The sequence below is a fragment of the Salvelinus sp. IW2-2015 genome, linkage group LG4p (genome assembly GCF_002910315.2).
Source record: "Salvelinus sp. IW2-2015 linkage group LG4p, ASM291031v2, whole genome shotgun sequence".
NCBI lineage: Eukaryota > Metazoa > Chordata > Actinopteri > Salmoniformes > Salmonidae > Salvelinus > Salvelinus sp. IW2-2015.
The window spans coordinates 24002252-24020626 of NC_036841.1; the positions used below are offsets into that span (position 1 = coordinate 24002252).

At 40.1% G+C, this 18375-nt stretch overlaps 2 protein-coding genes across 2 annotated transcripts in view; both read right to left on the reverse strand.

Moving 5' to 3' along the window:
• Window positions 1–3229: 3229 nt before the first annotated feature.
• lyrm9 (LYR motif containing 9) lies at window positions 3230–5037 on the reverse strand. Its single transcript, XM_023982921.2, has 4 exons — window positions 4785–5037; window positions 4288–4450; window positions 4045–4137; window positions 3230–3938 (listed from the first exon to the last, which is right to left on the reverse strand). Exons 2-4 carry the CDS (start codon window positions 4411–4413, stop codon window positions 3924–3926), a joined length of 234 nt encoding a protein of 77 aa, XP_023838689.1. The 5' UTR covers window positions 4414–4450; window positions 4785–5037; the 3' UTR covers window positions 3230–3923.
• A 9045-nt stretch (window positions 5038–14082) lies between these two features.
• nlk2 (nemo-like kinase, type 2) overlaps window positions 14083–18375 on the reverse strand; it is a 96299-nt gene continuing 92006 nt past the window's right edge. The window contains 2 exon segments of the mRNA XM_023982922.3: window positions 14083–16976; window positions 17576–17669. Of these exon segments, the coding sequence (XP_023838690.1) occupies window positions 16922–16976; window positions 17576–17669 (149 nt within the window). The 3' untranslated portion in view covers window positions 14083–16921.

Genomic DNA, 18375 nt, shown 5'->3' on the forward strand with positions numbered 1-18375 from the left:
GTGCACGGTGTTTCCTCCGACACATTGGTGCGGCTGGCTTCTGGGTTGGAGGTGCACTGCGTTAAGAAGCAGTGCGGCTTGGTTGGGTTGTGTTTCGGAGGACGCATGGCTTTCGACCTTCGTCTCTCCCGAGCCCGTACGGGAGTTGTAGCGATGAGACAAGATAGTAATTACTAACAATTGGATACCACGAAATTGGGGAGAAAAGAAATTTAAATTACATTTTTWWWAAATTAAAAATTAAAACGAACAATAGCACAATTTGTCAGGAGCATGTAAAATGTCAGCCATTCTCTTCGGGCGCCATTTACCTTGAGTTCTTTCAAGAAGCAGCATCAGACAACTGTTGATAGTGGGGAGACATTACAAAAAACTGAAAGTTCAAGTGTGAGGTAGCATTATTACATCATCAGTAAATAACAACAGTAGGCCCATAAGTATGGCTTAATGGCTATGCACAGCACTGGGGAAAAACTACTCTTAAAGTGACTGATGATATTATAGCACTCAAATTTATTACATCTACAGTATGATCGTGAGTTGTTCCTGACTGCTGCTGATCACACAAATCAGTGTGTATGAGCACCCTAACCATTTATTATAATCTAAGTTTGTCAAGAACATTTGTAAAGACAGTAAATGTTATACAGTACATACTAACTGTCTTGGGAACACTGGTCCAGTCAGTGGTGGTATTGAAAAGATCTGTAAATAAAACATGACAAATAAGTTAATAGATGTGTCAGAATTCAACCATATTTATAAAAAAGTCAGATTTTTTTTTAAATACTACAGAGTGCATCCAGATTGTGTCATAATTGGCTGAAAGGGAGTCTATTCAAATTTACGCTTGAGGACCAAAATACTGCTGACTCGCATTCCTTCCTTTTAATCAGGTAAATGGGACACCAGATGTGTGAACTCTGGCCAATCAGTGACATACATAAATCTTTACATCCTGGTAGAAAACTTGTCCAAGTACAAAATCCTCATCCAAGTACTTGAGGGCAATGGTCAGATTTAATGGTGATATCTAAAAACTGACCAGGTAAAGACCCCTTTGCATGCCTTCTTGCTGATCTGGGTTGCTGGATTGCCTTTGCTGTCCCTCTTCTTCCAACTGACAGTTGAAACCGGAGGTAGAGGGATTTTTCCCCTTTGGTCCTCCTTTCTCTAAACATTTAATCAAAAGTCAAGTAAGTCATATGCTAGTATAGCTATATATCAACCTGTTAGCAAGCTACTGGTTGATCGACACCGGATCCGGAAGTGCGTGTGTGTGCGAAAACATGTCCCCACGTCTTTGTTTAGTGCCCTTACCATTGGACGATGTCCATTCGTTAGGTTTAGATGCCGAGGGATGAGAACATGTTGGTCACATTGATTACTCAAATTTTGCTTGACCTGTGCACCTACGTTGTAAACTTTTATTCATAGGTTATGTTGTAGCAACCTCATGATGGGTATAGGGAACATTTGAGTATCATGTAGTAAATAGGCAAAACCTATCCATGTTACATCGAGTTGGATGAATGGAATGACTGTCATCCAATATGCTGTAATAYAAATCAGGCCATGCTCATAAAATATATATATTTAATGGCACCGACTGCCACTGGCACAGGGGCATGTGCCCCCTCAGATTTGTCCTGTCAAAAATATATAAATAACGATCTAGCCCAGGTAGGTTCCCAATCTCCCAACCTCATTACCAAGATGCCATTTCAGGCCATCAATCAAGTTAGAGTAGCTAGCTTGTCTAACTATCTTAGGTGTCATGCTTGCTGGCAAGGTTGGTAGACTTTAGAAAAGTAAGCAATAACTAAATGTACTGAATAAGAAATTCCTATCAATCTTTTACACATTTTAGCAGAGATGCAGAGAAGCATATTTAGTTTCTTAAAAAAAGAAACACCAGTCAGGAGCATACAGACGGCTCCAGTATTGTTAGATATGCAGAAAGATACCATTTTATAAACATAGAATTAAGCATAATGACTATGGCTCTAGATTGCAGGAAGAAGCTGTTTCAGGTGTTTGAAAAATGCGAAATTCTCCAACATACAGAAGAGGTGCATAGCCCCCCTACGGACCATCCCCAGCCATCCTCACATACTTTGTGCCCCCTCAGTGAATTGATGAACACATTGATGAACAACAGCCCCTTTGTCTTTTCTATTGATTGCCTACTTACAGTGGAAACGTACTGTATCACGTTCCACAGAACAATTTACAGGTGATATTTTGTTTTACTTGACTTAGCAAAGCACCTTGTGCTTTACTTGCATAAAAAGGTTGGATGGAAACCTGGTTAATTAAGCAAAGCGGCTTGTAACTGTGAGTGTGATATATGGCCAATATACCACAGCTAAGGGCTGTGACGCAACGCTGAGTGCCTGGATACAGCCCTTAGCTGTGGTATATTGGCCATATATCACAAACCCCCGAGGTGCCGTATTGCCATTAGAAACTGGTTACCAACGTAATTAGTTTTGTCATACCCGTGTTATTCTGTCTGATATACCATAGCTGTCAGCCAATCAGCATTCAGGGTTTGAACCACCCAGTTTATAATGAAGAGTTTGGCGTTCGCTATAAACTCGCAGTTACAAGCTGCCTCGAATTAACAGCGTTTGCACGATCAATATCCACCTTCATAACATGGAGCCTGAGCTGGAATGTGAAGTTAACTGAAGCTAGCTAACTTCAGAAAACCCTTAGGAGTACACTATAAATCTAGCTAGATGCACTCAGGCTTTTTAGACATTAGGTAGCTTCACATTCCAACTCAGGCTTCATCCAGGTAGATATTGATCGTGCACGCGCCGCTTGCTCGAGCGCCGAACTCTTGCTTGAGACAATGCWGAAACAATCAATGTTGAGTCTGTGCCACATTTTCAATTTTGCCTAAATCAAAAAGGGAAAAAGTTAACCATCAAATTCATCAGGCTATGGTGTGACGTGGGCCATTACAAGTGTTGTCTTTCTTACACATATAGTTTCTTTGGTGTGCTTATCAATGCACAAGTCCCTTTCCCCCCAACTCCTATTATCAAATACTTGTAAGCTAATATTAAGTCATGAAAGCTTTACTGCAAGTTAAGTTTTAAATGAATCAGTCTATGGTACAAATATATTTTTGGTATTTCCTCAAATATGGTACAGGTAATGAAGGGATGATGACACAAACTTTACAAGAGGGAGGGAATCAAATTTGATTGGAAACACATTGAACTTTATATTTTTATTTGGTACATGAAAACTTAAGCAAYAAAGTACATTGTGTGTGCACCCAGTCATTGTGCACTGATTTGTATCCGCAACAAGTAAATTTGGTGTAAATTTTTTTTTTTTATGCAGATTTTAGAATATTCGCATGAAAATCTGACGCCAATTGGATGGAAACGTAGCTAGCGTTATGGTTTACATATGATAAATACAGACTCAACATAACTCTCATCCTGCTACTGTATTGTAACATTGGCGGATATACAAACAGATCTTTGTAGTAACAATAAAAACACATTAGATCAACGTAAGTGGACAGCATGTGCAAATATTGCTTTGAGGACTAGTAATGTCAGCTACACTTATGTCAGTGTTTCCCAATCCTCTACTTCGGGACAACCAGCCCACATTTTGGTTCAAGCCCTGCACTAACATATCTGAATAAACAAATCAAACCCCTTGACTAGATGAATCAGGTGTGTAGTGCAGCACTAAAACACAAATGTGGACTGTCCGTTGGTCCCTCAGTAAAGAGGGTTGGTAAACATCACTTCTCTTATTGCTACATTGCATGATGCATCTGTCCCTGGGATGTTTCTTGCATGGCAGAACAAGCTGAATCCTGTTTTGATCAAGGCTTGTTCCACATGGAAGTCCAATGGAGCCAGCAGTCTTGTCCTCTTATTTCACACATCTCATTTTTTATTATACTGGAAAACACAACAGATTGAGAACTTATCAAAGTTAGTCTTTCCACATACTGTTGTCTGATTTGTCAATTAAAATGAGTTTGAAAACAGCAAGGGCAATGCTCACTTTATCGAGAATCCAATCTGCATCTGATATAGCTCTTTGTATGATCAGTTGAATCCTCTCAGGATCGTCTTCGTCTGTGTGACTATTGTAACCCTAGTTTGATACAAAAAAAAGCTAATTGTTGACCAAGTGTGGCCATTATAACCTAGCTCTTTGTAACATTCAATACCATCAGATATGTCTAAGTTATACACTACGTAGCCTACACTGTAAGAACTGTAATGGGCTACAATCAGACTGTACCTGTCTTATAGCATGTTGATAATGTTGCTGCATTGCACGGGTTGGCAATTGCTTGCAACATCTAAGAAGGTAACGATACAGATGAACCGGTGTACGAACCAACTCAGCGCCTGGTAATGGGGGCATACTGCCCGTGCAGAATTACTTCCTCCTCAATATGCTCCTGTGAATAGCAGGACAATTAACTGGGCACATTTCAAGTAGTCTTAATTGCAGTCACACATTGATATTGTCAGAGCTCACAACGCCTAAAGACATGTTTAATGTTCCAAGAATAGCATTAACATGATGATCGAGCAATCTGCTGAGAAACGCAGCCCGACTGCAAAAAATACGATCTGCAACGCTCCTGCCCTACAAGACGTCAATAAATGAGATGTGCTTGCCTTTTTGGAAGCGTTTATCAATTAATTTTATGTGATCAATATCAATTGATACTGTTGTATAAGTTAATGATCAGATTCAGAATGTATGTTCAATTGTGACTGTAGACTTACTGGTAGCTTGCGGTTACTGTACTTCTTCACGACACTGGTGGCAGACAGGCAACTTCCGTTTTTCTTTGAATTAGCCTACTGTTCAAAGTAAAGTAGCGTTATGTCCACTGTCATTTTTWAAAAACAATATTAGTTAGTAAATAAATCCTTGTAAATGAATATGCATGCGGTAAAACTGTAATAGGCACGCATAAAAGTCGTCGTTAAATCGAGGTCGAGTTATAAAATATTTGTGTACTCTTTAAACCAACACTGACGGAAACTTAGAACATATAAACAGTTCCTGAATGCATATGGATATTCTGTCAATTATATTTTCAATGTAGGAAATTCATTCTGAATACATTTTTTTTGCTCATTCTAAAATATTCCAGATAAATATTCCATTCATAAATCAGAAAACATAGTGCACCATAATATTGGGCTATGGAAATAACATGTCTTGAAGAGAACAGAATGCAACAGGCTATAAACCTATTAATAATTGAGCAATAATCTCTTCAGGAATCTAAGACTTGGAATAACTTGAGCAATAATCTCTTCAGGAATCTAAGARWTGGAATAACCCAACACCCACAACATGTTGACACAGGTGCTTTCTACCTACGTAACAACGCAAACCACAACACCCCCACTGAATAACAGCATAAATCATCTTGCTCATCAACTGAAAGCTTTCATCCTCAGGTTTCAGAGGGCACTGTGCCATCTACAGAGAGAATCCTACTCTGTATCATAAAATACAACCCTAGTTTAATAGCTGCTTTGTGCAGTGTGAGGTGGTGATTGTGAGTCAACTTGACTGTCCGCACCCCAGTCCTGTTGGATGAGTCACAGGCGTCCAGCTGGTTTGCCACAAGCCCCTTGTTTCAGGGCACCTAGGCAAAGGTTTTCACAGTTCCGCTGTGTGTGCTGATGAATGGCCTCATTGTGAAGGGGAGAGAAAAACAGCAATGGAATGATAGAGACTGGCCACTGCAGGGAAACAAGAATCACCCCCGCCTGGCTGTCTGTGTGCCCTGTGCAGCGCTGCTGACACCTGACCCATCCACTCCATCAACACAGTCACTCCCACAGGATTCCCCTTTACCTCAGGTGAACACTCATGTTGCTGTCCCTTTTGACCCCCTGCCAGCCAAAATAAAAGGATTCTTGACAACAACCCTGAGAATTGACATTTTCTAAGCTATGAAATGACCTTTGAAAACAAGGGTACACTGTACAATGTCATATTGAACAAAAAAAATAAATTAAAAGTATGTGGTCTAATCTAAATGTCTCCTTGTTCTGCTTCGGGAACACCGCAGGTGCTAATAGTGACTAGGAAATACCTGTTGTCTGTTACTGACTAGACCACCATATGCAGTGGGGAGTCAAAGACTCAGGGTCCCCCCCCCCTCCCCCAGAGTGGGTCAGTGTTCCCGTTACCCCCCCCCCCCTACGGGTCAGTGATCCCCTTCCCCACTCCCCCGGCGGGGTCAGTGTTCAGAGCCTGGACTTGAATCCGATCAAACATCTCTGGAGAGACCTTAAAATAGCTGTGCAGCGCCCATCCAACCTGACAGAGCTTGAGAGGATCTGCAGAGACGAATGGGAGAAACTCACCAAATACAGGTGCGCCAAGCTTATAGCATTATACATAAGACTCAATGCTGTAATCACTGTCTAAGGTGCTTCAACAAAGTACTGAGTATAGGGTCTGGATACTTATATAAATGTGATATTTCAGGMTTTTTTAATTACTAAAAAACTGTTTTTGCTTTGGCATTATGGGGTATTGTGTGTAGATTGAAGGAAAAAAACAATGTAATCAATTGTAGAATAACATAAAATGTCGGAAAAAATCAAGTAGTCTAAATACTTTCCCGAAGGCAGTATGTGTGTGTGTGTGTATGTGTGTGTGTGTATACTCACTATATACCACACCCACAGCCGCCCCCCCCCCCCCGCGTCCCCCCACACACACCAACAACACAAGCACCCCCACACATACTTCACACTCATCACATGCTGCTGCTACTTTATTTGACTCGTTTTACTATCTATCCTGATGCCTAGTCACTTTACCCTAGAGCTCTTCACGGATCCACTTGTACCCGAATACCCGAAACCCACTCCGGGACCTGATTGGGTCCGGATCCAGAATTCGAAATAACGTCATGGGTCTGTGTCGAATCTGATCTGATTGTCACGGGTATGTTTAATTTTAAGTGACTTGTCCAGAAGGACCCATATGAATCCGAACACGACTGCTGCAGTAGAGAGAGAGAGAACTTTATAATTTATGCTGCTGCTCTTTGCTTTTCACAAAAGGGGCATGAGTAGCTTGTTGTTGGCCAACCACAAGTGGCAATAGGCTACAGTCAGAGCCTCCAAGTGGGGAAAACGTTAGCAGATKTCTAAATCAATGGAAGATGGAATTAAAATGGAATAAAAAAGTTAAAGGAGAAGGAGAGGCTACAACGACCAAAAGCCAACAGTTAGGCTGCTATTAATAGCTATGTCAGCTATTAGTCTACTATAGTGCGAGTCAGCTTGGTTGGTTGCGGTCTCTCCTCTCTCCCTCCCTGTTCCATGTCACTCGCTCACACTCACAGTTGCCTAAACACACAGCACTGCCACTGCTAGAGCGTCACCTCTACCTCCTCTCCTTTGCGCTTTATCAGTCCTGCAGCGCCCAGGGCAAGAGAAATTCGTTACACCCCATGATCTATAATACATTCATTACATACTGTATTCAACAGTCTAGGTAGGTTTTCATAATTTTCCTTCCATTCACAAACAAATACATTTATCTCACTGGAGAAAGTATCTGAGTGAGCAAAACAGCGCCCCTCTGTCTCTATGTGTAGGCCATCTATCTGATGCTTTCTGATCATGAAGAGTATGACATTGTTGCCGCCGTAGCATTGAATGCAAGGGAAGCCAGCGAGCATTTGGCCTCCCTTGATAAAAAAAGTATGAAATCATAGCCAATCAGCACTGAGATAAACTGAGTGAGCTCACCTGTGAATGCTCCTGCGCACTAGAAAGGGAAAAAAGTGTCAAGGGAAGCCAGTTTGGCTTCACTCCGATCTCTTCGCATCAAGAGAAATATGTCTTTAACAGAAACAACTTGAATTMTTTCATCTCGTTGTGTTGTCCTCCGGTGACTGGCTGGCTAGCTAAAGTGGACCCTTTCCTAAATTAGCCATGGATGGAGATAGGGATTTGGACTTGGATACTGGCCAATTATTATAAAGGTGATTCTGATCCAACCATAAATTGATAGATTGTGTCCCCGGACTGAGAGGATAGAAGTTCAAGATGTAGCTAGATGTCGAAGGCTAATGTTAACTAGCTAACGTCGCCCATGAAAGGAAGTTAGGCTAGCGAGCAAGAATTTTAGCCAGGTAGTCTAGTACAACAAAAAATAAAACATATACTGTATGACAGAGTCATAGGCCGGTTTGTCAACATGTAAGAAAGGAGGATGTCATTGGCATTTCTCTACAAGTAGAGTGAGCAAACATGTTTTTTTCTATTTTCATGAACGCACACACACACACACTCAGTCTTGTATAACTAACCTTGTGGGGATACAATTTATTCCCATTCAAAATCCTATTTTCTTAACCCCTAACCCTAGTTCCTAACCATAACCCTAATTCTAAACCTAAACCCCTACAAATAGCATTTTACCTTTTGGGGACTAACAAAATGTCCCCAGTTGGTCCAATTTTTGTTTGTTTACTATTCTTGTGGGGACTTCTGGTCCAGAAGTCCCCACAAGTATAGTTAAACATGTCRACACACACACACAAATCAGAACCATTGACAGCCACATCATATTTAGCTTCTGTCGATTGGACTAAATTGTTTGTGGTATCTTTTAGTTGTCACTAGTAGACCAAGCATAGGTGATTTGATGATGTTAAAATGGTGCTGGAATAGTGGAGGCAGCTCCTGTTTTCTTTGGGACTTGCGGTGACTCTCCGTGGTTCTAAATCAATAGTTGTTTAGTAGGCCAAAAATGTCAGAAACATTTAGGAAAGGGAGGATAACTAGTCAGTTGTCCAACTGAATGTATCTTCTGCATTTAATCCAACTTCTCTGAATTAGAGAATGCAGGGGGCTGCCTTAAACAACATCCACAGCTTCAGCACCTGGGTAATGGTATGTTAACTGCCTTGCTCAGGGGCAGTACAACCAATTTTGACCTTGTCAGCTCTGGGATTRGATCCAACAACCTTCCAGTTACAAGCCCTACACTCTAACCACTAGGCTACCTGCCGCTTGACCATGTAACTGTTGGTTATATGAAATATGCTTTGTGGACTTCACCTGACAGCGGTTACTCTCCAGTTTCATTATGAAAGAAAGGTGCGGTTGAATTTATTCTGCCACTGTCATATTGTCTCGGCCTTAGGCCTATATACATCACGGTCACAAGGCGTATGAACTAACAGGTTATAGAATAAACAACGCAATTATCACAGCACAAGTTGTAATTTGGCAATTTTTTTCTGTCTTGGTTCCCCAGTGTTTTTATCCACTCACTGTGACTGGCACTGACGTTCTTTAAAAGTCACATTTAATGACTTTCACCACTGTACTTCAATTCTATACTTTTCGAAAGAACTGACATTTCTTCTAACGCACACGAGCACATCCGAGGAGTCTATATTCCGAACCACATTCCTGTAAAGCTTAGAGACGATCTCATGTTAAATACTGTTGAAGTAATATGGCTTCAGGTTCATCTGCCTCACCTAAGGCCCATTCTTGTGGTAAGCTGCTATAGACCACCAAGTGCTAACAGTCAGTTTCTGGATCATATGTGTGAAATGCTTGATAATGTATGTGACATCAATAGAGAAGTATATTTTCAGGGTGATTTAAATATTGACTGGCTATCATCAAGCTGCCCACTCAGGAAAAACTGTATCAGGTTGGATCAGGTTGTCAGTCAACCTACCAGGGTAGATACAAACAGCACAGGAATTAAATCATCTACATYTATTGATCCCATTTTTACTAACGCTGCAGATATTTGCTTTAAAGCAGTATCCAAATCCATAGGATGTAGTGATCACAATATAATAGCCATATCTAGGAGAAAAAAAAGTTCCAAAGGCTGGGCCTAATATAGTGTATAKGAGGTCYTACAAGAAGTTTTGTAGTGAWTCATATGTTGATGATGTAAAGAATATTTGCTGGTTTGTGGTGTSTAATGAGGAGCAACCAGARGCTGCACTTGACTCATTTATGAAACTACTTATTCCAGTTATTAATAAACACGCACCCATTATGAAAATGACTGTAAAAGCTGTTCAATCCCCTTGGATTGATGAGGAATTGAAAAATTGTATGGTTGAAAGGGATGAGGCAAAAGGTATGGCAATTAAGTCTGGCAGCCCAACTGATTGGCAAACGTACTGCAAATGAAGAAATCATGTGACTAAACTAAATAAAAAGAAACTACACTATGAAACAAATATAATTATATAATGAATGATAGTTAAAAGCTTTGGGGCACCATAAATTAAAATTTGGGGAAAAWAMCCAACTCGGCTCCTTCATTCATTGAATCAGATGGCTCATTCATCACAAAGCCCACTGATATTGCAAACTACTTTAATGACCTTTTCATTGGCAAGATAAGCAAACTTAGGGGTGACATGCCAGCAACAAACGCTGACACTACACATCCAAGTATAACAAAATGTGAGAAAAAAAAGTCATAGGGTCTGAATACCTCTGCTGTGTCCACTGAGCTGTTGGACCCGCCCTGCAACCTCATTGGATAAAGCTGGAAAAGCCTCTTGCTTGCTGTCACTTAAATGAGAGGGGCTGATGATCATTGGCTAGAACTCGAATTGCCCCTGTGGAAACGGACAAACACGATTTAAGAAAATGAATTACAATTTTTAAAGGAACTGTTTGACTTTGTCTTAGCTAGCTAGGTCTTTTTATTTTGTCTAAATTTGCACTGAGAATGGCATAATCAAGTTACTAATTATGTAAGACAAGAATTGTACTTTTGAATTCCGGAAAGTCAGTGTGGAAGAGGTGAAGAAAGTATTGTTGTTTATCAACAATGACAAGCCACCAGGGTCTGACAATTTAGATGGAAAATTACTGAGGATAATAGCGGACGATATTGCCACTCCTATTTGCCACATCTTCAATTTAAGCCTACTAGACAGTGTGTGCCCTCAGGCCTGGAGGCAAGCTAAAGTCATTCCGCTACCCAAAAATAGTAAAGCCCCCTTTACTGGCTCAAAWAAAACATATGTGTTATGGCTTTACACCCCCTGCTATAATGTGGAGAAAGAGTTACTTCTCTAACAGAACACAGAGGGTGTTCTTTAATGGAGCTTATCAAATATAATCCAGTTAGAATCAGGAATTTCCTAGGGTAGCTGTTTAGGCCCCTTGCTTTTTTCAATTTTTACTAARGACATGCCACTGACTTTGAGTAAAGCCAGAGTTTCTATGCATGCAGATGACTCAACACTATACACGTCAGCCTCTACAGCGACTGAAATTTCTGCAACACTCAAAGAGCTGCAGTTAGTTTCAAAGTGGGTGGAAAGGAATATGTTAGCCCTAAATATTTCTAAAACTTAAAGCATTGTATTTGGAACAAAACACTCACTAAACCCTAAACCTCAACTAAATCTTGTAATAAATAATGTGGAAATTGAGCAAGTTGAGATGACTAACTACTTGGAGTTAGATTGTAAACTGTCATGGTCAAAACATTTTGGTGCAGTAGTAGCTAATAAGATGGGGAGAAGTCTGTCTATAATAAAGCGATGCTCTGCATTCTTAACAACACTATCAACAAGGCAGGTCCTACAGGCCCTAGTTTTGTCGCACCTTGACTACTGTTCAGTCATGTGGTCAGGTGCCACAAAAAAGGACTTAGGAAAATTGCAATTGGCTCAGAACAGGACAGCACAGCTGGCACTTGGATGTACACAGAGAGCTAATATTAATAATATGCATGTCAATCTCTCCTGGCTGAAAGTGGAGGAGAGATTGACTTCATCAGTACTTTTATTTATGAGAGGTATTGACATGTTGAATGCACCGAGCTGTCTGTCTAAACTACTGGCACACAGCTCGGACACCCATGCATACCCCACAAAACATGCTACAAGAGGTCTCTTCACAGTCCCCAAGTCCAGAACAGACTATGGGAGGCACACAGTACTACATAGATCCATGACTACATAGAACTATATTCCATATCAACTAACTAATGCAAGCATGTAAAATTAGATTTAAAGTAGTAGCAGAGTACCTATCCAAAGTACCTGCCCAATATCAGTTGTAGAGTCCAAGTTAGTCCGCCTCTCTCACAGCACCACCATCCATATTTCTGTCTGCTTTGTTATCATTTTACACATCTAATATTAGCATTGGAGATATATTTGAACTATTAGTTGTTAGTATTGAATTAAAGGACTAACAAATACCTAAATATATATAGCATTAAGATTTGGCACTGATTATAAAAAAGATATGCCCTTTTTTATAGTGGGATTGTGACTCCGTTAGCACATGGCTTTTCCCAGTGTCATTGGTTTGAAGTGATGTCAATCACGAAGGGGTAGTGCTCCACCTGTCAAATTGAAAGGTGACAAGAGAGTGAGGAGATATCTGTGGGGGAGACATGACGAGGAGGTCCAGAGAGGAATGCGGCTTCTGGGCTTAGCAATGTTCCCTGCAAGCTTGATCTTAACACAAGCTTAATTATTTTGTGTTGAGTTCACCTTGTGTAGACCTGCCGGATGTAAAAGCATTTGCAGAAACATAAAAGATTAAAACTGCTCACATTCTTATGTTGAGAACATATAACTCTGTTATCAGTAACAGAGGTTAAAAACAATGTCACGGACGCTGAGTGTCCATTAAATATATATATTTTTGCATATTGAACTACTTGCTAATATGCTTTCTTTAAGATATTTTCAAGTTTTTAGAACAGATACTTTCTTATAAAAAACAAACAGATTTACATTAATTAAATCCATTAACAAATCTTTTTTACAAATTAAAACTTTTAAATTGTCCAATTATTATCATATTAAAAGGGTCATGTTTATAATGTCCATACTGGAGACGTAATTTGCTGTGGGAATAAAAAGGGGAAAACTTGTCAAGTCGTGCTTGATGTTGTACAGAGCACACTATGTTTAAACCATCATAACTTTTTACAGGATACAGGTAAACATTTTTCATTTATTTAGATTAATTTAACCTTTATTTAACTAGGCAAGTCAGTTAATTAAGAACAAATTCTTATTTACAATGACTGCCTAGCTCAGCCAAACCCTACCTTAACCCGGATGAAGTGTACTCCAGAAAGGACATAAATAATTGAATTGATGTAGATGCTAACCATGGCATGACAGTCACCATCAAATCAAAGTTTCAAATCAAAGTGTATTTGTCACGTGCGCCGAATACAACAGGTGTAGACCTTACAGTGAAATGCTTACTTACAGGCTCTAACCAACAGTGCGAAAAAAAGGTGTGTGTGTGTCTGTAGGTAAGTACAGAAATAAAACAACAGTAAAAAGACATTTGAAAATAACAGTAGCAAGGCTATGTACAGACACTGGTTAGTCYGGCTTATTGAGGCAGTATGTACATGTAGATAMGGTTAAAGTGACTATGCATATATGATAAACAGAGAGTAGCAGCAGCGTAAAAGAGGGGTATGGGGGGGCACACAATGCAAATAGTCCAGGTAACCATTTGGTTACCTGTTCAGGAGGGTAAAAACTGGCTTGGGGGTAAAAACTGTTGAGAAGCCTTTTTGTCCTAGACTTGGCACAATAAGGTGTGTTGAGGTTGGACTTGCACAGAGCACCTATCATATGGACAATAATTGAGATTCTGTCTATATTGATATACACTTGCCCTCAATGGAACATAAAAGGGTCAAATCCAATGTGAAAGCAATGTGTGATTTGATTGTATACCAGTGTGATCACAAGTTTTGGAATTGCTTAGACTGTTTAAGCTAATGTCCTCCAGTGGGTGGCAGTAAAACTCATGAAATAATCACACAATTTTACATTTTGGTCATTTAGCAGATGCTCTTATCCAAAGCAACTTACAGTAAGTAGTAAGTCGAACCTACAACCTTGGCCTTGCAAGATCAATGCTTACCAACTGATCAACACGAGACAACACAATCAACCAGGATGAAATCAGACATTATGTATAATACATGATCTACATAACAGTCTAGGTCTATACTGAAGTAGGAAATAGAATAACAAGAGCCACAGCACTGAAGTTCTTTAAAAGGTCACATTTAATGAGTTTCACCACTGTACTTCAAATCTACARTTTTAGAGACCGGACATTTTTCCCAACACACACMTGAGCACATCCGAGGAGTCATTTSCGGTCTCAACTTCACATTGGCTTTAAGGTCCTTGTAAGCAGAGCTTTATAGATATATTTATCGTAAATTGTATTCAAATTACATTACCTCTGAGTATAAACTTCAAATGTCTTATAAAATGTGTGACAGCACAAGTAGTACCTATCCAAATTTTGCCCAAATATCAGTTGCAGAGTTCAAGTTAGTCTCTCTCACAGCACCACCATCATATTTCTGTCTGCTTTGTTATTATATATCGAAAATTAGTATCAGTGGGTTTTTGTACTTCATTTCAACACAAAATCTCTTCACACAGATATTACACAGGGAGACGGGGAGGGTCATAGCCTATCAAATATATGACTCAACGTCAACTAACAGTCTGGAATTGCTTGGCTATTGATAGGGTATTTTAATACAATGACATGATGAATCCTACCTCTGGCAAATTAAAAAATGTTTTTCAAATGAGTGAAAAAGAAAACTAGCTGTTTTTTTATATATATAAAAGCTGTAAGGGACATTCAAGTTTTATTTTTAATTCTCCACATGAAATGATACATTTGTGGAGGTAAACAAACCAAGTAATAGAGCTCAAGAGGTAGAGAGCAACATTGTAATTCTTTATATACATATACACACAATAGTAAAGTGTTTCTCTAAGGTAGAAATAATAATAAGAAAAAAGCCTTCTACTTCAATATATCCACAGCTCTGCAGTACACACAAGACACAATTAACATAATTGGTTATGTGTTTTTTCATTTGTTTTCTGAATCATGTTTGTTTTGGATTATTTATGTCTTCTACACACTCGTGTACAGGGGAAAACATAAAAAATATATACATTTATATGCAAGTCTCAAAAATAAAATAAAATGCACAGCCCTAAAAATGTGCAGGCTAATACACCTATACAGCAGTATTGTTTTGAGTTTTCATTTACTGATTCTTTTCCTCCATTGTAGATTTGGTTTGAAATCTATTTGTTTTTCACCTATTGACATATRATATTCCATGGATCATGCCATTGAACATTGACTGAAAGAAATAGAAAATAATAATCTAAAAATATATTAAATAGTTTTCTTCTGCAAGTTTATTTTATTGGCGTAGGTGCAAATGTGGGTGACATGAAACATCGCTATGGGGAGTGAGGCTTAAAGTAGACCTAATATTACTGGGTCAATTATTCATTGACCTTATTCATTGATGGGAATATCTATCTCTTTGACGCCATTCCCTTTATAAGGTGACACCCCCTCACCAAAGCAACTCACTGTAGTTAGTTAAACATATTAATTTGCACGTGACAGGACACACGTATAAGTAACACGCACACATCCCACTTGTTGGGACCCTATGGAATAAATCAACATCTTCCAGAAATGGCAGCATCCCCGTATCATCAAACATCTATTTATTTATTTAAATCTTGGTTTCGCTTTCTCTTTAGAATAATTAAATAATTTTGGTTTGGCTGATCTTCGTATTATTTTGCTTGTCTGTCTTTAACTAGGTATGTGTTGACAGAACATGGACAGTGTATGGTAGGACTATAGATTCAGAAGACATGGCAGGGGAACCAGTGAATGACTGTATCCCTTACACTCTTAACATGCCTGTTCATATGGTACAGTACGTTTAACAGCATATTACTTGAAATCGGTCTCTAAGAGTCTCCAGAGAGAAAACGCAACGACCAAGTACCACCCCAAAATGGCCTTCTTGTTCCTGTAGCACAAAATCTGCGCTGAATACCACAATGTCAATATGTACCCTAAACTACCTTCTCTCTGTCCCCCGCCATGTTACTGTACCCAGAGCGGAGGATATCTTCAGCTCTCAGTGGCGCTTCTTTCCCACTAATAGCCTATTCTTTGATGCAACCACATTCCAGGGTTACCAGATTTTACCCAGCTAATACTGACACAGCACCATATTTGGGTTAGTCATGAGAGTGTGTGTGCCGGGTGGGGTGTACGTATTCTCGCCATACGTATCGCAACCAAGTGGCATGCAGAGCACACACATCTCTTCACAAATACTGACTTCTAACCCGGGGGACAGCAGGCATAGAACAAACAGCAATAGAGCAGGATTTCTTTTTGACAAAACAAACAATGAAACCCTCTGACTAAACTGTTTAACAGTACACCACAAATAAATAAAAAGCATTATCTCTAATTGAACATTATGATTTCTGAGGGAGGGGGGGTTAACTAGCGTGAGCAGGTAGTGTCTTAAATCCTGTGCTATATATAAAAAGAACACCCTTTCCGGAACGCGTCTCCCTCCTTTAATAAATAAGTGATGACTATGCATGTATGGAAGTGGACGGGAGCTGTGCGTTGCCCTCTGGGAATGCAGGCAGAGACTACGAGGACTCTCTGCAGCATACTGTCTRATCCCTGGCTTTACACACACACTTTCAAGCCCACGAGGTTGGCCCTTATACCAGCTCTGCACAATGTTTGTATGCACATGTGTGTGTGCATTCATTAGTGGGTTTGCATCTACAGAGCAGTGTGGGTATACACTTGCATACATAGCACACTGTAAAAGTCCCTCCATAACCCAGTCAGCAGTGGTTGGTTGGGTTCATTTTAAAACTTCATAGTTAGTATTACAGTACACACACAGTGGACATTGCTAGTCCTAGACTCCAGTGAAATGCTACGCAGGTTGGGGTTTCTTGTTGTTGTCCTCAGTAGTCCAGCGCGGGGCCGGGGCGTGGCACAGACAGCAGCTATTCCCACACCAGGGGGGACGGGGGCATCTCAGAAGGCTGGGCCACAGTGGAACTGTCAGGGAGAGATGGGAGAGAGAGAGAAGCATTGAGGGAGACGAGTGAAAGAAAGAACAAAAGAGGAGACAGAAATAGATGAGGGGACAGGGAGAGATGGAAAGATATGGTCAGTCACTGGCACTGCCGCACCACCACTTTCTGTTTAATGAGCAGCATGCATCTACTGCAGAGGACCTGCAGAAAAAGCTTTTAACTATTGCAKCAAATCCTTCACATTAACTCTCAGCATGTTGGCTGGCAGGCTGGAGGTAGGAGGAAAACTCACAAATCAGATGTTTTAGGCCGGTAAAAACAAACTGCAAGGAGAAATAGACTTTTATTGGTTGACAGTGAGGAAAGCTGGCCACTGCAATGGATTGTTACTGTTCTCATTGTGACACAGAAGGACACAGGTATCAAGGTGTGGCAGGTAGATTATGGTAAGGGAAGGTAAGCGGACATGCTCACAGGACCAGGTCAAGTAGGGTCAATGTCATCTTTCAAGCTATCAAGTTTCTAAGGAGTGGCTAGCTTTCAAACTACTGTAGCTTAAGTACAAAAATCCAAACAATGAAGAATCTGGTGGTATCCACCGGCAGAGGCCTCTGGTCTTACCTGATAAAGCTTTTGAAAGCGGCTGACTGGGGGTTGATGCAGAGCGGCACTCTGTTCCCCTTCTGCTGTTCCAGGATGAACTGGTGAATGATCTCTGTGGAAGACAGAGACAGAGTCAGACTCAGGGAGATGGACCGAACACATTCTTTAGTTACACCAAGTTTCAAAGTAAGCTTTTTAACCGGGGCTAACTTACTGTGTTGTACTGTATTTAGGGCTTGTGTTTTAATTTCGTAAAGATCTATTTTGAAGTGTGGATTTTCACTTACCAACACATGGTATGTACAGTTGAAGTCGGAAGTTTACATACACCTTAGCCAAATACATTTAAACTCAGTTTTTCACAATTCCTGACTTTTAATCCAAGTAAAAATTCCCTGTCCTTAGGCAGTAGGATCACCACTTTTATTTTAAGAACGTGAAATGTCAGAATATAGTAGAGAGAATGATTTATTTCAGCTTTTATTTCTTTCACCACATTCCAGTGGGTCAGAAGTTTACATACACTCAATTAGTATTTGGTAGCATTGCCTTGGAAATTGTTTACCTTGGGTCAAACGTTTCGGTAGCCTTCCACAAGCTTCCCACAATAAGTGGGGAATTTTGCACATTCCCCTGACAAGAGCTGGTGTAACTGAGTCAGGTTTTGTAGGCCTCCTTGCTCACACACACGCTTTTTCAGTTCTGCCCACAAATCTTTCGTAGGATTGTGGTCAGGGCTTTGTGATGGCCACTCCAATACCTTGACTTTGTGTCCTTAAGCCATTTTGCCACAACTTTGGAAATATGCTTGGGTCATG